General features: G+C 41.7%; 1 protein-coding gene across 1 annotated transcript; it reads right to left on the bottom strand.

Annotated features, from left to right (window-relative positions):
* Nucleotides 1-726: 726 nt before the first annotated feature.
* On the bottom strand, nt 727-15883 carry mex3a (mex-3 RNA binding family member A). The gene is made up of 2 exons (XM_088327394.1): nt 15261-15883; nt 727-9468 (listed from the first exon to the last, which is right to left on the bottom strand). The coding sequence occupies exons 1-2, from the start codon at nt 15739-15741 to the stop codon at nt 8354-8356; spliced, it is 1596 nt and encodes a 531-aa protein (XP_088183520.1). The 5' UTR covers nt 15742-15883; the 3' UTR covers nt 727-8353.
* Nucleotides 15884-21368: the final 5485 nt, after the last annotated feature.

Genomic DNA, 21368 nt, shown 5'->3' with positions numbered 1-21368 from the left:
AACTAATCGCTAAATTTACCCAAACTTTCTCCTGTCTGCAATATTGTCAATTTTGTCTTAAACATGAGTTAGAATATCTTAAATGAGGAAAGCAATACTAAAAATAGGCAAAATATTCTTCAAATAGGCATAAAAAGCTTTTTGGTGATAGCCATAGCAGCAGGATGGCAGACAGTAATGTCAGCCGGCTAGCTGAGCCTCATGTTATGTAAATGAATACAAATTTATTGAACGACAATATTTTGAAAAAATTGACATTTATAGAATAGATGATTGATATCTAGTCTAATCCAAAGGTCGCCTGCCTTTTTCTTACTAGTTAGTGCAAAGGGCCACCAGTTTAATATATATTTCACCAGGTTAATTATTGGAAGGTTTAATAAACTCAGGCAACCACAAAAAATAATTTTCCTAGAAAATCCCAATTACAAAGCAATGATGAGCTATGTTCAAAACAGATCCGCGGGCACCTTATTTATCCTTGGGGGGCACCCAGATGCCTGCTGGCACCACGTTGGAGACCCCTGGTCTATTGTTTTTTTAATGAGTGAAGATTTATAGCATTAGTAGGCACTAAATAATACACAATGTGCCTTTAAGTAGAACATAAAAATGAACAGGATGCTATCAGGCTTCTAAAGGTCTTGCCTTTGAGCTGCAGCTGTTTTTAGGTAGGGTGACTCTGAAAGCATGCTCTGGATGAATAAAAACAGAAAAACAACTCCATTACCTTGATCATTTTCTTTTTTTTTTATTAGAAACAATTACAATACATCTTGTATCTTGGAAAAATAACAAAGAACCAGAACTAACATGGAGCAGATACAATAATAATAATAATATTAATTAATCATAAAAATGTCTTCCCAAAAATTTAATTCACCCCAAAAACGTGTGCTATAAGAAATAAACCTGCAATATTGCATGCCCTGTCGAGGGCATGGCACACTGTAACAGAGTTCAAATATTTTTTTCTCTTTTTTTAAGTCATTTTTGTTCCCTTCCATCAAAAAAAGTTGACGGTCAGCCACAGAGCGCCACTCACACACGCGAGAGGTTGGGGGAAGTGGGGCGACCCTCTTTTCACCGTTTACAGACAAAACCATAAACTAATGCCAGCCTGATGACGCTGGCCCTTAAACTAACGCACTACCACCACTATTAGACCGGCATGACGCACACACGCATACACAATACTTGTGCTGCAAATTTTGAGAAAATACTACCTAGAGACAAACTGCATCGGTCATCTTCGGAGGAAGATTGCGAGTTTTTCACCATTGAGTCCCGTCACACACAGCAGGAAATGTGTCAAGTTTTGACCAATAAATACACAAAGTACAGAAAATTCAAGTGGGTTTGTTGTGAGGAGCATGGTGATGCTGTTTACACAAAAGTAATGGAACAGTGAGGCGGATTCCTTGACTGTAATGCGAATCACTGCCGTGGTCGTTTATTTTTGACACCTGAAATCACTGATATACCAGTTAAGCTCTGAAATTATCATGCCAGTGGATGGCAGTGTTGCATCACTTTGCAGTGGAAGCGCAGCTTTTGAATTGAAAGTAAAGATATGGCAGTAAATCAGGTGGTTCCATCTTTTTTGTCACCCTGGTAATCCTGATAGTTTTCTGCTGAATGCTTTAACGCAGGGATGTCAAACTCAGGGGCTGGAGCAGTAAAAGAATGGCAATTCCAATTTTTTAGCTTTGTTTTGCAGTATTAGGCTTTTTCATTTAGTCTACATTAGTAACCTACCCTACATATAATAATTACGGATGGCATGGGATCTTTTCCAAACACAACACATTTATTCACAAAGAATGGTGAAAAACATATGTTCATGTTTGTCATTGAATGTGTTACTGGTTTAATTTAATAGTTGGGTGAACTCAGTTTTACACCTGGACCAATTCACCACGCTATACAAACTTAACACCGCCCTGTAGCGGCCCAAAAGAGCATTTGGTTTACATTTATTTAGACTCCTTCTATTTTATTTTACTTACGGGCTAGTATGTTTGACATGCCTGCTTAAATGAATCAACAAAAAATATACAATTTATTTAGATTTCATGGATCTGAACGAAGTGGTCTCACTGTTCATATTCCTGACATGGGTTCTTGCCAGTATTCAAACTCGCCGCCTTTTGACCTCCGAAAACGTTCCCAAGTATGGAAAACTACCCTAAGTGACCAAACAACATACATGCAAACTAGTACAGTAAATGAGCCTGTTGTGTGTTTGTGTGCTATCTAGTTACAGTACATTGATCTACTAACGCAAGGCGCCCTCTCAAAAACCGCCAGGCCTCACTTTTGCCTTTGAGGGCCCACTTGACCCGCTAACAATCAGCCTTTGTTAAGCTGCTCTGTTGCTGTCAATCAAAAAAAAGAAAAAAAAAAAAACACAAGTACAGTTTTATATGTCCCCCCCAAAAATATACACAGTCGTGACCTAGACCTTGATTTTTGGGGACTTTGAGTCAAAGAAGAAATGTGTAGTAATGCAATAAGTCAGTACCATGGACATAAAGTTGAAGGCATATGTGTGTAAGGGAGAGCGGCAAGGGGGATTTACTAATGCAGGACATAAATAATGAGAATAACAATACAATTGAGGCACAAGATCGATGCTCTGTGACTAAAATATCTCCAAATTTTTTAAAAATAGTATTCTGTCGCGGACGTGAACGGTGTGTCGTCCGGCGTCCAACTGTCATAAATAAAACTTTGTCTTTTTTTCCGTACAAACTGACTTCCCCCGATCATGTTTAGAAATATATTAACTTCTGGTCATTTGAATTTAAAAAAACAAAAGGTCTTTTAAATAGGTTTGTTTTCTTAAATAATATCCAGATACTGACTTTTCCCCCTTATCCCCTCTTTCTGCGTTCTATGAAATAAAAACCGATGTTAGCAAAATAGATCTGACCAAACGGCTGTTTTTTTTCTGTCATTTTAAGTTTCTATAAATGTATGCGGAAGAACTCAAGTGTATTTAAAACCTGTCACAAATGATTTCCCCTAAACTCTCCCCAAAATAGCAACAAAAACTTAAAGCTTGGAATTAAAAAATAAGAATAAGGAGTGCATTAGATTGAGTGTTTTCTTCGTACATTCAAACGCATTACTTGCTCGATTTTTGTAAAAAGTTGGTTACAGTTGCTTAAGTGCATCCATTAAGAATAAGGATTTCCTATCACTCCTTTAAAGAGATTCTACATAAATGCATAAGTCCATTTTTATAGCAAGAAATAACACCAACAGTTTCTATTTTGACTAAAACAGAAAAAATCGTAATACAATATTGTAAAAAATAATACTAGGAAGAAATGAACGACTCCCGACATCACCGCGAGTCGTTTCCGCCGCCTTTTTTCAAGTCGCTCTTGTCCCGATCCAAAAGTATTTCATACCAGCCCGAGCTGCACAAATGAAACTTACGCAAATTTCTTAACGGTCCTATTTGTGTGTATCGATGAAACCACGTTGCAATACTGTGTATTCGTCGTGGTGGGGGAAACGTTCGCCTTCAGGTTGTAAAGCTATTTAGCATCCGGATATCTCTTAGCTACACGTTACAACATCTTGCTAACATGCTGTGGTCCAAAGCAATTCTAAAAATTGTCCTCGTTTACTTCTGACCAATCCATAACCCGATTTGCGAAGTATCCCAAACCTGATATGTTTCACAGATTCGCGTTCACAATGTACAATACCGCCGTATAACACTACTAAGTTGGCTCCGGTCGTACGTTGGTCTTTGGCTACATGTGACCGTAATACAAAGCCGAGGCGAAGTTTGGAAGCTATGCTAAGAGCTATGACGATTTTTAGCGCCGTTAGCATTGTTAGCAGCCCGTTTCGTCTTCTCAGTGCCGCTCAGAAATCCTGAAACGAGTGCTTAATATTCAACATATCACGCAAAAAAGACCCTGAAGAGCACAGTAATTTTCCTGAATATATATTTTTTTAATTATTTTCGGTTTTTTTTACTAATCAAATAGCTGCAATGAGCTACAAAATGCTAATATGCTAATAGTCAAAGTAGTGTGAATAGAATATTACTTTTTATTGCTTCATCTCAAAATGTACATAAGAAAATTGTGTCTTCACTCAGGGGTTATTATTATTATTGTTTACATATACAATTCATCGGAACGTTTACGTATTTCGGATTTGTACAGTAGAGGCTTCATAAATGATATCATAGTAGCGTCTGATTATTATATATTTAGATGAAATACCAAGTTAATCCCTTTAAATAATTTGTATTAAACGTATGGATCTATCTCATAAAATCTACTATTAGAGTCAAAAGAGTGATGGGTAACACGCAATAATATTTTTCCTTTTTTTCCCCTGTGCTAAACTAGCATAATCCAAACTCTTTGTTGGAAGCAGGACGTCCGATAGGCAAAAAACAAAAACGTGTTCCTTTACAAACTCTTTGAATACTCTCATCTAAAGAGGCAGCCCTCTCTCGTCGTGATAGCAACAAGTAATACAACATCAACAAAAATGATAGGGAATCCTTATGTGCATGTCTTAAATTCTAGCAAATATTTCACCATCAGCGGTCGGTTTGGTATTCATCAAATGCGCTTTTGTTCTTGGTAAATAAGGTGCTTTATTCTTCATATGTATTTATTGTTCTAGGTATGTGTTTTAAACATTGCTGTTAGGTTTGGATACTGGGTCAATTTGACTTGTGACGCTTTATCTATCCAAAAAACGGTCTGAAAAGGGAACAAAAGTCTCATTATCGGCTCCATTATGAACATTTCATAGCCAATAAGCGACCATTCATAACCCCAAAACTACTTTTGTTTTCTTGTAAGTGAATTCGGGTCACTTTGACCCGTGACGTAACAGAAGAGTTAAGGGTCTGATTCCCTGAACCCCCCCTTCTAAGCCAAGTGTGATTCACATTCTTTAACTTTGAGAAGTTCTTTTAAGGGGTCGGTGCAATTGAAGGCCAACACGTTAGCCTAAATGGCATTATTGGAATAATAAAAAAAATTGTAACATTAAGGCATAAAAGAAAAATACTAAGAAGTTGTTTTTGATGACTGTGCTGTGCAATAGATTGATACTCTTCAACTCTCTCTTCATAAAATGTAAGGTACTTTTGTAAGTGATCCACGCTTTGCTTTGTGTTTGGCTCTTAGAAGGGGGCCTGTGGGGGGAGAAAGAGGGAGGGCGGATCTTTTGAGGGAGAGATGAGGTGGAAACAGGATTTCAAAGAGGCCAGATGTCATCTCAAGGCTGAGACGGAATATCGATATCACGATATGTTGCATCATTATCACATTCTCTGGGTTGAAACCTGATACCTACTCTAACAGAAATGATATTGCGAGTCGATACACCGTTTAGTACCACTGCTCAAAACCTTGGATGAAACACATACTCTCCCGTGACAGGATAAGATATTGATATCACGATACATTGCTTTTTTATACCATGTATTATTGATACTTTTCCCCCATCTGCCAACTACAGACCCCTTTTGTCTGAAAGCAGCATAGAGAAGCGAGCGATCTGATTTGGCTGCCGATAGTAAACTTATTTTGGCAAAGTTGTAACCGCCAGAATATTTATTATAGCTTTATTTTCAGGATGTATCATAGCTATCAATACATGAATTGATCGTCATAAAATTGACTTACTCTAAGGATATACCGTATTTTTCGGACTTCAAGGCGTACCTAAAAACCCCGAATTGGCCAGTACTTTGAAAGTGCGCCTTATGTACCACAAAATATGGTGGATAAGATTGGAAATGCATCCAGTATTTGTATGTGTACGTTACTACATAAGGTTTTACTGTATACTACCGTACTTGATCAATTGAAAAATGTTGCTGATTAAAATCACGAAACATTGTATGCGACGGGAATCAAACCCAGGGTCATGTCTGTGAGAGCATCGACATTTAATCATTAGAGCACCAGTGGCACACACGACACATGAAAAGGCATTTGATTTTATATCACCACACTATTTTTACTAATGGTGCCAGAAACAAATGTCAGACAATTCATCATCAGATACACCAAAGAAATGTTTCCCTTGTATTGTTTTTTTGCGTTTTTATCTTTCAAGAGGAAATTCTGTTTTTCCATTCTCTAGCATTTGTTTCTGGCACCATGAGTAAAAATGTGATCAAAGTGTGATAATGAGATTGATTGATTAACTTTTTTTCCACTGATCATTCAATACGAGGTTACAATGAATTAAAAAACAACCTCTTTTGCCAAACAATTGCCGAACAGAAAGAAAAAAAGGGCCAGAGCTTATCTTTTTCCTGTCCCCTTGACAGTCCAGACACTTTTCACATTGATCAAATCATGTAATGTATTGTAAACTCGAATGCCGTTTCATTTGTCATTTGGATCACTAGTGGTTTAGGTCTTGGCCCTCTCACCGTCGCGGCCCGGGTTCGATTCCCATTGCATACAATGTCAGCTGCATTTCTCGACTGATCAATAATTGCATCTATAGATACCGTAAAATACGATAACTGTTACTGTGGTTTAGGCGCCTTATAAGATGGCCGTTGCCAGGCTGTACTTGCCCAGGACACACCAAAGAAACTACAACCCTGGTGATTACGGTATCTGTAAAGTGGAATATATGAAAAATATATGATAAAAAGAGTATTTTTTTTGAGAAGTGCGCCTTATAGTCCTGTGTGCCTTGTAGTGCGGAAAATACGGTACAATCCCCACGTCCCTTGCCTTACAATCCATCCTCCCTCCCCTTTTCATCAAACAGCTTAAACCCCCACCTCATTCTTAACCCTCAAGTTTGGGCCCGAGCATAAATTGATTCAGTGCGTGCTGGTTTAATGGGGCGTTTCCTCCGCTTTCCTGTCAATTACAATTGTCTGATTTCATTCAAGCTAGAACTGGCGGGAGGGAGGGAAGGAGGGAGCCTGTACGCTCCCATTGGCTGCATCTCTGCAGTGTCCATAGTGAAGGGGCAGCTGCTGAATGTCCCTTACAGTAGCCAGGGAGGGGTTGGCCTATTTGGATCCGTCACGTAAACCCTGTTTTGAATTTCACAGTTGGTGGGTGCGTGAAGCAGAGAAAAGGAGGGGGATGGATAGGGGGAAGGGCTATGCTTGGGGAGTAGGTAGTGTGATGGGGGTCACGCTGCACATCATGTGATCCTGCCATTTTTTTCGGCAACGGTATGGCTTTCAAATCTTGTATGATGTCGGGGGAGGGTGTGGAGACAGGATGGAGGGCAGCGGGGTGGTTGAATCGCTTTCGGTTTGCACCTGGACCGGCCCATTCGCCCAATTATCAAAAAGAGGGCCTGTCGGGCCTCGTTGTCCAAGCGCTCATTGATAATAAGGAATCCGAGGAAGGGTCGCACTGCAAGCCGTGCAGAAAGGGAGGGACGTAAGGAGTCTGGTTCATAAGAGATACAAAACGTTGGGGGAAGGGGCAGACAAGACATCCACACACCTGCTTCAGCCAGACGGCCAGTTAAAAAGAAAAAAAAATCGTTTTACATGATTAAAAACGCAAAAATAAAGGATGGAGTGGAGGGGGCGGTTACACCAGGCAAATGAAATCGGGTTGTTAAGCTACAAGAGGAAGCCGAGCATCACTGGATCTTTTCAGCAGATTGCAGCGATCCGTTCGCAATCAATGGCCCACGCCCCTTTCCAGAGCCAGCGCTCAAAACAATGGCACCGATAAACTGGCGGATAAATAATAGCCTCCACCCTAAAAAAATGGAAGAAGTACTTTGCCTAAAATCCATTCACATTTTCTATTGTCAAAGCATAATAAAAGGAATCACTTAGCATCAACCTGTGATTGACAACCCTATTTTCGACCCGAGATGATTGTATGGTGCGGTGTGAATTGAGCCGTCCTCCTTCTATATACACCCACTTCATGGTAAGACGATCATACAAAATCAAAATAATTTGGAATCATAAGAATAAATTGTTCACATTATGTCGGCCTACACTGTGATTTTGCGTTTAGGAATAACAGCAGCAGTCCCATCGTAAAAAATAAAAGAAAACTCAACCGAAAAAATCAAAACCTGAAAAGGTTCTATACTTCTCTTATAAACAAAACTTTTATAAAATATATATGCATATATATGTATATAAAAGAAAAACTGAAAAATATTTCTTATACTTTTTAGTAAAGCAAGCAGTGCCTTCTAAAATAGCTGCTTGATTGTTTTAAAATTGTTTTTTTTTTCTGAAAAATGAAAAATGTATCGTAATAATAGGAATAAGAATCATAATAACAACCGTAATAAGAGCAACCAATTAGCCGACCGACTGAAAAGAAGAGAAAAAACTGGACGAGTTCCTTTAGGAGAATATTCGGATGGCCTGCGAGACCTGCGTGTGGCACACGGGACACTCGGGGTGGTTGAGCTCACAGATGCGGATGGCGCACTCCATGCAGAAGAGGTTATGGCCGCAGGGCACCAAAGCGGCCGTCACTTTGCTCTCGAAGCAGGTCATGCAGTCCCGCACGGCCGGGGGCGAGTCCGGAACAGGGAGACGCCCGGGGAAGCCCCCCTCGCCCGCCGAAGTGGGCTCGCTCAGGGCCCGGCGGGCCTGCGCGTGGCCGGGCCCCGACACCATCCCGCCGCCCGGCAAATTAGCCTGGGGCTCCCCCAGTCCCGGAGAGAGTCTGGTAAGCGGCAGCGGAAGCCCCCCGAAGCTCTTGGACCGTTGCTGAGCATAGAAAGCCATCTGCTTGGGGTAGTCGGGGTCGCCCCAACTCTGGGTGCCTTCCGAACCGAAAAAGGAGCAAGGCTTCTCTCCTGGGCTGGAGAAGTTGGCTTTGTTGTAGATCCCGTCGCCCAGCCCGTCGGAGAAGTTCTGGCGGTAGCTGCTGGTGAGAGGTTTCCGCTGCCCCGCCTGCGGGCCCCACACTTGCTGGAGCCGGCTCTCCAGACCGCCGCCCCCGCTCCCGCTGCTCCCCGCCGGACTGCTGCCGCCGTTGGGGCCCAGGCAGTCATTCTCGTTGTTGTGGTCATGCAGGCCGCCCGTCCGGAAGGCGATGTGAGCCTCGATCTCATCCCGGGCTCGCTCGGCGTTGCCGGGGGAGCCCGTGATCTCGAAAACCGGGTCCCGGTCCCGGCTGGGGGTGACGATGTAAGTGCAGGTTTGCTGTTGGATGCGCTTGATGGTGGAACCTTTGGGACCCACGACCAGCCCCACCACCCGGTAAGGGACCCTCACCTGGATGGTGGTCTGGCCCGGGAGTGGAGTGGGTGGGGAGCCGCTGAAGGACACGCCCAGTTTGTTGCGCGATGCCCGCAGCATGGAGAAGTGCTCGGCGGCAGATATGATCTCACGGCGGGCCAGGGCTACGTCCTCCTTGCGGCCCGTGATCAGGAACACGGGTTCCTCGCCTCGCACGGGGGTCTTTATGTAGGTGTTGGTCTTGGCCCGCAAGGCTTTTATCTTGCAACCTGTGGACACATGGAAAACTGATTATTTTATCCTCCCACCGCGACAAAAAATATGAAAATACAACGATAAAAGTAGAAGAATAAAGGGCATAGCCAGAGCTGTCACCAGATATCAGTTATACAACTATATGTTGCTTGACTTGACATCACACTTCATTATTTAAAACTATATGCACAGAAGAAATGTTATCAAAATTCTTGAAACAGATGTGGAACCAGAAACATTACTCACAGATTCATTCATATTGCAAAATGTGCAGTTACATGCATAACAACATTGACATAGTCAAGCAAGCAAGATACGTCACATAGCTACGTAATCTAACTGTACAGGCAATAACCACACATGTCACTATATATTTTAATGTCTTATTGATAAAGAATAATACAATATATTTTTTTCAATCTGGCTTCCAGTGAGTGGGGTGGTTTACAAGCCAGTCCCCAATCAACCGCCCATGGTAACTGGGCTGGGCATAGCTAAAAGCTTTTTATCAGAGGTCACCAAACTTTTTTAAGCTGAGGGCTACTTTTTGTAACTTATTGTCACAAAGAGCTACCAGTTTGATATGCATTTTTAAAATGACAGCTTATCATGTTATCGCTATGCTCTTCCTATGTTTTACCAGGTTGTAATTATTAGAAGTTGAGTTACAAATGGGCTTAATCAAACACTAAAACATCATGCCAGTTAGAAATCAAATTTCCTGGAAAATCGCAAAACTGATTAGCTCTTTTCAGAACATGTTAGCGCGCTACTCAGGGATTTTTAGGGGGGCTACCTGGTACCATGTTGAAGACCCTTGTTTATATTATTCCAATTTGTGTTTTATATTTTAACCTACCTGCCACTGGAGAAAGCACTCAAACAACTTGCATTACACAGTGGTCTAAATTTGCCATTCAGTGAGTCCAAACCTGGCCCGTGGTCCATTTGGGTCCAGCAGACCAATTTTCAGCAGCCCGCTACTCAAATATGTACGAGCTCCTGGAAAAAGTATGTTTTATATACTACACAGTTTACCTTTATCCGCCAATCTTCCTTTTCACACTGATTACGTTTTTGGATAAAATCATATGTAAACTTTATTGTTTATTTGGGTTTCTGTTTGAAAACAAAACAAAACTGAAATTTCTTTATAGAGTGGGTTTATGGCCATTGGTGGGGAAAGTTTGGACACATTTACTTTAAGGTATCAAAACAGGCAATTATCACTTTCAGGTTGACGATATGAAGAATTTCACAAAAAGCAAGAAATGGATCCACAGATTAAAAATAGTTGCTGTGCTCTTATGCATTGACGTGAAAATTTGTCAACAAACTAGAATTTTATGTATTTGTATCACGGCAATTTTACTGGAGATAAGGACCGATATTGGGTACAAATCAGAAAAACAAACAAGAGCAATTGTTTGTGTTGTCTACTCATACTTGAATTTGTTGACTAGGCATTATTTATATGTGCTATTTCTTTGATTCGCTGCTACTTGTGTCCTAAAGAATAGTTGTTTGTTGTGCTACTTTTGAATAGCATATTTATATAGGCTCAAATGCTGTGTAAGCATGAAGCTACAAAACTGAACTTCTGAGGGTTTTTTTGTGATGTCATCAGGAATATTTTATTTAGCTTTTGAATTAGTCTTTTCTGTACAGACTGGTTTAAATCCCTGACAATATTCTCATGCCCCGGCCCAATCATAGCATCATTAGTAATAATGATAATAATAACCCTGCATCCACCTTGAAATCAATTGGGATCTAGATGACATAAGAAAAGGCATTAGATTGGTTTGTTTTTACAATATTGTACATTATGGCACTGTGAGTCAAATTAATGTGATTATGAGATCAAATCATGATAAGTTGACTTGTCCTATATCGCCAACATTCCTCGTGACCTAGAAGCCGATTCCCACTGCATCCAATGCTGGTCAACGGAATTTGTGCTCACATACGGTAATGTATAACACGCACCTAAATTTTGAGGGTTTTTTCGGGTTAAAAAATGTGTGTACACACAAACACAGTAAAAGCAACATGTTTTTCTTTCCATGTGGCCCGGTATCAAACGACCAATGGCCTGATATATGTGCAACTATGTTAAGAAAAGGTTTATATTGTGGATTTTTTTGTCCTTTGCTCGTCAACAAACGAACCAACTTTGTATTCCAGGTCAAACTCTTTAGTGGGCAATTATTGAGAAGTATCGTGTTTATTTGAAGGCTCCAAAAAACACATCTTTAACTCCCGGTGTGGCAGACCGGCGTAACCACCGCAGATCTATTTGCAGAATCCATGGCGTCCAAGTCATGACCTCTCCTTGAACTCACAACCTAGCATTTCGCTTTTTGCCCTAATTCGTGCTCTGGCGCCACATCCTTTTATTTTGTTGTGGTGTTCACACCTATTTTGTGGAGCAGCTCTGAGGCTGCATGGATGTTTTCATGCATCCATTAAGCCGGCCATTGAGAAACAGACGGAGCCAGCGCCCCGGTTATTGACCGCTTGCTCAGGCCTTTCTTAAAGGGGCCAGCGCACTAATCGGTAGATCTTTTCATATTCCCTTGAAATGCATGCTTTAGGGGTTTGGTTTTTTCTTTGTTTGAAGCTGACATCTGCTAACACCCGCCAAGGCAGCCCGGCCGGCCGCACCAGCATTCTAACAAGCCTAATAGACGCGGCGGTGTCGCAGAGGATCACGGAGCAATGCATTCCTGCACGCAGCCTTTTAATCAGTACAAATGAGCCTCCCAATTAGACAATTACAGGGGCAGAGATTAATCAAACACACAACAAGAGTTTACAGTCGCCCGGGACGCCCCGTCTTCAACTGGGGACCTTTCCAAACGATGCAACCGGGGGGGAAAGCTGAACTCGTTGCTCTGATCAAAAGTGCGCTAAGATGCTTGGTGAAGCACATGTTGACAGCCTTTTAATAATAATAAATAGGGTTGAAATTCTGGAAATGTTCTTGTGAACATATTGCTAATCTATTTAATTCAACCTAAGACCCAAGCTTCTTGATAATATGCTATTATGTCCACGCATATGGACGCCAGGTCTTAGGAGGCTAAACTACTTTATAAATCCCAATTTGTGTGAGTTTCTATGTGACTTGTGGGCTCTGAAACATCTAAATCTATTTTCGTGAAGATGTACCCAGTTTTACTTTAGGTTTTTGCGAGTGTCTTTGGATAGGTTTTGTGTCAATGTACCCCCAAAGACACCTGCTTTTGCGAGTTCTATAATGTCTCCTGGCGGCCAAATTGAGTACTGCAGCTCCTGATCACTGACCACTCCAAGGACCCAAATCCAATCTTTCATTCTGCTTCTTTGTAAATAAATGGGCTTAAAACACGTGAAGGGTGCCTCATTACTGTGGATTTTAATATGCAGTGTTTTATAATTTTAGCATAATTAAGACAAAAAAACCTCATTTAGAACGGTTCCAGAATCCAAAGCTCAATAGGGCAGTGTGTATTATTTAGCACCTCTGAGTGGTAGAGGTAATACTTAATAAACAATTTTGCAAAAAAGCAACATTAGAATAATATAAAATGCATAAACAAGCATTTTTAATTATAATTGTAGGTTAAAAAAAAAACACTAATTTTTTTATAACGTAAGCCTCACCTAGATGGAACGGGCACAATTTTCCGCTATTTTGTTGCTTCGGGTACTCAAAAAAAAATTCTCAAAAGTTTTTTTGCATAATGATATGATAATAAGAATTGTACAGTTTGAGTCTCCAGAGTTTGTAGTCTTCTTTGTGCCCTACATTACTCGTATCGGTGTCAGTGACACAACACAGTGTCATCTAGTGGTCAAATAATACACATCGTCCCTTTAAACAAATGGAAACTTTCGTGGAAATTTAGCACATTGGTAACCACCTTATAGGAATGCAAGTGAGGATTTGAGGCGACTGAGTACAAGGTCTGACGTCACTTTATATTTTTGCTACTGTTTCAAAAAGACCATTTTTGGGCTTTTCTTCTATTGTAAAGATGCCATTCATGCAATAAACGATTTGATTAGAATGGCCGTGATGTATTAAGTGTAAATATGTGTTCCACCATTATTGCTGCATGTTGTTTCATTTTTTTCCTTAAAATAAATTAAAACCTGGTAATGTGCATGCACAGCCATTGGTAGGAAATATAAAAGTTGAATTAATCTGTTCTGTTTGGTACGTTATCAATATTTATTTTCATTTTCCAATTGATAAAATTAAAATATCAGTCCAACATAACTATTTAATGTTTCTCAACCCCTATAATATTCCTAAAATGATTCAAACTCCCAAAGCACATGGTAGAATTTGGTGTTTTGCCAAGTTGTACAATTCTGTTTGATTTCCAAATCAAATGACGTAAAGAGCCAAAGTCATGAGCAGTTGGAAGCCCGTTTGAGAAAACATTTTTATACGAACACTTTCTGGCTGAGAATGGATAGAGATGCCAGTGTTATTTCTTTTAACTTGTTTCAGGAAGGAGAATGAAGTGAAAAGGGGGAAGGCATGTTTCTCAAGTTGGTCTGCTGACAAATTTTGTTGTTTGGAGTTAGATCAATAATAAAATCACACTGTGCCTTTTTGTTATATAAACAAAACGTGGGAATAAAAGGTTGAATTACAATTGCGTATCATTGTTAATCTGAACTTATTTTGTTTATTTTTTTGCAATTTTTAACGGAATATTTCTCAAAGAATGGCTGCTCCCTTGTTCCAAACAGTATAAAGTACTCAATGTTCCAAATATTTGTTTTATCTTTATTTCTTGAAGTAAGGATTTAAAAGGAGTGTAAAAATAAAGAGTAATTCGACAGTTTATCATTAGCACTCTCAGAATAAAAATCAGCCAATAACTGCTGAGTCAATCTGATTAATTGGATTGTGTCAATTAATTAGTGGTGAATGGCATCGTGCAATTCTGGGAGGTGACCAGCAGAGACCCACCTGAGCCGTTTTTACGCAGATCAAAATGATCAATTTATGTTATGTTTTGGGCGACCACAAGAGAGATCTTAAAAGACATTTTAATGCAGTAGATCTTTAAGACATTGGTCAAAAGTTGTCCTTGTGATGTTTCTCCTACAAGACACGTTTGGCTGCTTTCATAATGCTTCGGCTTCAAAACAATACACCACGGAAAGCACCTAAATAACACAGAAAGACGCACTGATATCTCACGTGATGGGAATGTCACTTTTCCGAATATAACACGGAAAAGGGTGAGGTTGAGGGGGCGGGGGTCTACACTGGATGCCCGCTTTGTTTCCATTGTCCAAATCTGTCAGTGGGCCACAATAACAAGCACCCCTGAAATATCAACCTGGTAGAAGTCAAGACCTTCCTTTCTCTCCATCACCCCAGAATTTCCTCCCCTCCTCCCCCATTCAACCACCCACCCTCGTCCCCCTCCCCACCGCCTTGCTCACAACAGCACGTTGCCTTTTGAACAGTCTGGCGCGTCCCAGACGACAAAGGAAGCCAACGCTCCGGTGACATTGATGGCGTTTGCCTGGTGGAATCGAACCGGAATCCGACCTAGGAGTGCTTAAAAAAAGCAAGTATAAAAGATCGTGTCATGTAAGGGTGGGGGAAGCTCCAGGGGAATTGATGGAACTTGTGAAAAGTGGGAGGCTGATGCCTCATGGAAAAGGAGGAATAAGGGGAGGGGGTACCAAAAAAGACGCACGCACACAACCGCCTCCACCACCACTCCCTTTTCTTTGTTAAAACAATAAAAGTTTGCAAGGCGAGCATGCTTCTTTTGTTGTGTTTTTTTACCTTGCCTGCCCACTATCTCGGCCACATGCTCCGAACTGGGCACCGGGACGCATTCGGTGATGTTGCAGCCGCGTCCTTTGGGCTCCCCGGTGGAGCTCTCGTACAAGGCGCACAACTTGCTCTTGCCTTGGAGGAGCGCCGCGTCCCCCGCGATTCCACCGATCCCCCCAAGTCCTCCTCCTCCTCCACTACCGTGGTGGTTGTTGTTGTTGTTGTTGCTCCGGTCTTGCACGGGAGCTCCACCGCCGAGGACAACGGCGCCGCCGCCGCCTCCTCCTCCACCACCTCCGTCCTCGCCCTCGCCGAGACCCAGGAGCGACAGCTGCCCTAGTGCGACCCTCAGGGCGCGGGAGTCCTCTTCGTCGTCGTCGTTGGGGGCCCCCAGCAGACCTGCCTCGCCCCCGAAGCCGGAGCCGGCTAGATCGGCGCCGTAGCCCCCGTTTTTCTCCATCAGCCCTGCGAGCACCAGCAGGCTCGGCATGGCTAAACAAAAGAGTGGCTGGCGCGAAACAAAGAGGACGGGAAAAGAGAACTGGAGAGAGAAACAAGCCTCCTCGCAGCCGCCTCCTTCCACCGGCCCCCCTCCTCTTTTTCTGCGCTAGTCCCTCCCATGGACCGACCTACCAGCCATACATACACACTCACCCCCGCCCCCCATCTTTTTTTTGCTGCCCGGACCCCCTCACTCCCCCTCCACACTACTACTGCCGAGAAGCTCCAGGAGCGTCGCGGGACACGCGAGGTGAACGAGGCCGGCGTCTGCGCGCTCTTGCCGGCCTGGACTTGCCGGTTGTCGGGGGTGGGGGCGGATGGAAGAGAAGGGGGAGGGGAGCGTTGCTCCACCCAGTCTGGCTCCTCCAAGCCGCTCCTCTCTTCATCCCCATGCTTCAAAAGAACACTACTGTATTATTTTATGGGTAATCAGCATTTTTTCCCTGTAAAACGAATGATGCACGAGTGGAAAGACGGATCAGTCTATTTGTATTGTTTTGTTTATTATTCATAAAGGTCAGCGAGTATACGCCCCTGCAGGAGTGTTATTGTTTTCACATTCTTTTACATGTTTGCAGAGAAAAATAGAGAATTAGGCACCTTAATTGAAGTTCCCCTCGTATGAAGTCATTTTAATATGCTTGGAATATACTTTTTATTTTTTTTCAAGGGCGTAGTTATGGCATCAAATGAGGGGACGTGTCACCACCAATATCGAGCAATCAATGTTTTGTCCCTACCGATATTATGTGATCACTTTCTTAAAAATGTGTTAGGTCCCTACTAATATCAGGGATGTGATTTTTCCGCTAATTCGCGGAATTCCGCTTTTTTTATCTCCAAAAATAAAATTTTAAAATTTCCGGTGTTTTAATTGGTAAAAAAAAACGATTTCGTCTCGACAGCATGCCATTTGAGTGTTTCCGTAACTGAAATGAAACGTACTTGCGATTGGTTGAAGTCTCGTGTTGACCAATAAACGCGCTTGTTATAGGAGTGTGCCATTGTTCATTTCTCACACGTTTTTGCCGGGTGTTTAAAGAAAGATGTCCGTGATCGAACGCAAAGATGCTCCGCGAGCTAAAGAAATTGATAAGATTGTAAAAAACAAGTTTCGATGGGACTGGTTGGAGAAGGAATTATCTACGAATGTTGGAAAGAAGACTGTGACGAATTTGTTCAATGACTTTATTCGGAAGATCGATCGTGCCGGGAAAGCACTTTGCATTTGGTGTCATGATACCATCGACTATGGTGGGAGAGGTTTCAAAGCTCTTGAAAGTCACGCAAAGAGCAAAAAACACGTGAAAGAACTCCAGTCAAGAACGACAAATTATTCCATCGCTGGAAGTTTCGGTGCCCAAACGAAAACTCCAAAACTTTACGGCCTCCATCCCTTATTGACATCACAATCGGAAGCGGTAATAAAGAGACGTGATCCACCCCAACAACCTGTACCAGTTGCTGATAGAGTCGTGAATTTTGAGGTAGGTGGTAAACTTTTCAAATTTATTTGACAGTTTTCCCATTTTTTTCGAAAATATTATAACGTAATAAAAATGGCCATAAATATTTAACAATTACAATAATAGATTTTCATGTGTACATTACACCAACACTTTACTGTAGGGCCTATACTTATTGTACTTTTTACTGCCCTGGTCCTACCTGGTTTCCCCCCCCCCCCAGCTAGCAATCACACCCCCCCCCCCCCCCCGCTAATTTTCAGATAATTTCACTTTGGTCAAATCACATCCCTGTAATATTGATCAATCATTGATTTGTCCCCAGCAATATTGTATGATCACTTAAATATGTGTTTTGTCCCCACCAATGCAAGACCAAACCTATGCTGGTGATTGTTTTCATAAAAACATATTTCTTACATTTGACATAAAGTAAGAACATGCGACATGATTCAATGAGTTTTTTTTTTTGCTATGCATTTTATTTTCATTAACATGTAAAGGAAGGTGTACATTAATTAGGACCTCCAGTAGTTAAAAACAAAACAAAATATTGATTTTCTTAATAAGCAAAAAATACATATCATATCAAAAATCATTTTTTGAAATACTCATAGGTAGAGAAATAAGCATTTATTTTTGCATAACATAAAACTCACTCAAAGGGAGCTGACATAATTTTCCGACATCTTGCTGTCTCGGGTTGTCCAAAACCTCAAAAATGCCAAAACAAAACAGCCCAATTACTTGGACATCCAAAACAAAACCATGCAGTCTATAGTTTGCCTAATCCCAAAAAGTGTAGCTCTGGCATAGACAAAGGGCATATGTCCCCACCCATATCAAGCAATCATTGTTTTCTCTCCATGTGATTACTAATGCCAAGAAATCATTTTATTGTTTACTTAAAATAAATGTTCAAAACGATTCAACGATCTTTCTTTTTTTCTATCTTTTTTGTTTTAATTTTGGAAAGAAATTGTTCCTCATTCTTCTAGAGGACAGCAGGTCAAACAGTTGGGCACCTAGATGTAACCTGTCCTTGATGAGGTTTCAGGCTCTGCTTAGGCATCGAGTGGAGTAGATGCCCATCAGGGAGGGGAAAGGGCGAGCAATGATGCACAGTGCTGCTTTCAGTGTTCTTTGCAGCATCCCTCGTTCCGCCTCAGTGCAGCTCTCCTACTAGGTGGAAATGCAGTAGGTCTGCAGGCTCTCGATGGATGAGTGGTAAAAGGCCAGCAGCAGCAGTTTCCTGTCTAGGTTGTTCCTCCTGAAGAAGTGTAGATGCTGCTGAGCCTTTTTTTATGATAGCTCTGGTGTTTTCTGTCCAGGAGAGATCATCAGACATTAGGATCACCAGAAACTTGAGTGTGCATTAATGTAAAGGGAGCGTGTCACTCCTATTTATTCCAAAGTCCATGATGATCTTCTTTGTTTTTTGCGTGTTCAGGGACAGGTTGTTTTCGGAGCTCCAGGTGGTCAGCCCCTCGACCTCCTCTTCCCAGACTGCCACGTTGCATTGTGAGATCAGCCAGACCACTTGCACATATTTATGTATTTATTAGAAGTTTATCAATAAAGTATTGTTATTTTTTACGTTTTTATCCTTTAGCACGTATTTACCTTTTTAATTTGTTTCACCTGCACTTGTTATTCAAAACAAAAAGCAAACTGTGTTTGCACTTCTTTGGGCATGCATCTTGATGCCAAGTGCACATATGGACAAAACAAATTAAACATTCCCCTTTATTATTTTCTTTTTCCCAAACATGCCAAAACCAATGACACTTGAAGGACAAGACCTCGGATTTCGTTATCTTTCTATATAACTTGGTCATATCCTTCAAGAGGGGTGACCGACAGCAAGACAAACACATATACATAAACAAAGAAAAAAGGAAAAAGTAGCAAAAAACACAAAAAAATTGACCATGGCCAACCTAAATGCCTAAACACCTCGCCACCCAAGTTGGTCATGCTTTTGTCCCTCCAAATAAAACGGGACACAAGAAAGCGGCCATGTCACTCGGGTCAGGGTGACACAACACACTCTTTTCTTCAACAGCTTTCACTGGTTTACCCCTGCCGCGTCATACAGGTGCCCTGCCCATCCCTTAGAACACGTCTAAACATCCCACTATCCTTTCACAACACCTCTCCACTCATTCCTATCACCAATGAGATCTCTAACTTCCTCTAGATTTAGACCTCTTTCCTGCAGTGCACTCATAACACCATGCATTTCATTTCACTTGTATAATAACAACAAAGGCAATTCATTCATTAACTTAAAAAAATAAAAATAAAATATACATTGAATATAAATCCAACAGTTTTTCTTTATTCCATATTTTTTCAGTAAAATATATTATTCATTCATCTGTATATTTTTTATTAGACAGAGTAACAATTTAAGTCTTGACATACCCATGGTGTGTTTCTGTTTATTTGGCGTTCCAGCTTATTGGGTGAGGGGAAAGGAGAGGATTTTATTTGGTTATTATACATCACTTTGAACCGCGCTATACAACTCCATTTTGATTTGATATCCTCCTCATTATCCTACTTTTCTTTGAGTTTCCTCACTCGAAATACAAACGTTGTAAAGACGATTGGGGGGTGTGGTCCAAAACAAAACCATGCACACTGTAGCTCAGCAGATCCCCTGGAAAAAAATAACAATACCAAACCCCATGCACTCAGCTTCCCTTTTTTTGCGTGAAAAAGATGACGTCAACCGTTGTATGCGCTCCTGTTTCTATTCATTATTACGAGGGAGGATGGATGGAGGGTCTGTTGAGGAGATAACGGTTTACGCCCACCTCGTGGAGCCTCGCTTTGCGGCACCACGTTGCCGTCTCCGCATGAGGATGTTATGTATAGACTAGAGTGTGTCTGGCGCGGGAGGTGGGGTGGGGGTCCGTAGGCGGCGTCTGATTATATATTTATATAATATATATACAGGGGGGAAGGGAGTTGGCAGACTGCAGACCCTATGTGGGAGGAAGGGAGGGGGGAGGGGGTCGTATACGGCCATCCGTACATCCAGTTCCCTAAAAAAAAGCGCTTTGCAGCAACGGCAGCCGCGCCGGTGAACAAAAGAAGCATACCCTTTTTCAGACTCCCCAACAAGATGTCCTCGCACACAAGCCACGCCTGACGGCATGCACACAAAAAGACCCCCCACTTCCCTCTACACACATTAGACTTTACACAGTTTCCCTTCTCTTAAAAGTAGCTACACTTGTGTGTCTTTTTTTGTGCCCTTCACCTTTTTTTTGTTTTATTCCTGAGAGTCAAAGTCAAGGTTGGCCATGTGTGTGCACGAGGATGTGAATGACAAGGCAAACTCTGCATGAGGAATATGACACTCTCTTGCGCCCTCCCTCTTTATTCCCTCCTCTTCTTCCTCCGCTTCCCTAAAATGTTTTCCATCTCCGGGCGCGTTAAATAAAAGAGATTTTCCTCTCAGCACAGCATGATTTTAGAAAAAAAAGAGAGAGAAGAGAGAAAAAGATCAACAATTCTCCAGGGCGGAAATGTGTGATGGCGCGTTCCCACGTTGGTTTCATAAGTCTGGTTTGTTTATTTGCTTAGCCGTTAAATGACGCGTTTGTTTTGCCACACTGTAATTGACTCTCAAAGTTTTTCAGCGGAAAGAAGTCGAGCGGAGGGTCGGGAAGCAATGGCTCGCGAGCCGTATACGGTTCTTGTAATGAGTACATCTGGCTCGTAGACAAAAGTCAAGTCATGTTTATTTGTATAGCCCTTAATCACAAAGAGTCTCAAAGGGCTGCACAGACCAGATATCATTGCAAACCACAGACTATTATGACACCATGAACCGTCCTCTTAGCACTGTGTTAAATATGGTTAAAGGACATCTGAGCCCTATAGTGTTACCTGTGGTGTTCCACAGGGTTCAGAACTTGGCCCCCTTCTTTTCAGCATTTACTTCTACTCTACTTCTACTCTATAGCATATGAATAACCTATACTTTTTGTGGACAATATCTCCGTATTATTTGTAATTGCAACATCCTTTGCTGTCTGGTAATCCTGAAATGGGGATACCACATGTGCGGTGCCTTCTCAAAGTTTCTTCATTTTCCTCATGTTGAGGTCTTTGAGTTTTTCCTTGCCCTCATGTT

The sequence above is a fragment of the Urocampus carinirostris genome, chromosome 2 (genome assembly GCF_059441175.1).
Source record: "Urocampus carinirostris isolate Australia breed hairy pipefish chromosome 2, RoL_Ucar_1.0, whole genome shotgun sequence".
Lineage (NCBI taxonomy): Eukaryota > Metazoa > Chordata > Actinopteri > Syngnathiformes > Syngnathidae > Urocampus > Urocampus carinirostris.
The sequence above is the reverse complement of the archived record's forward strand: the minus strand, read 5'-3'. Positions and strand labels throughout refer to the sequence as shown.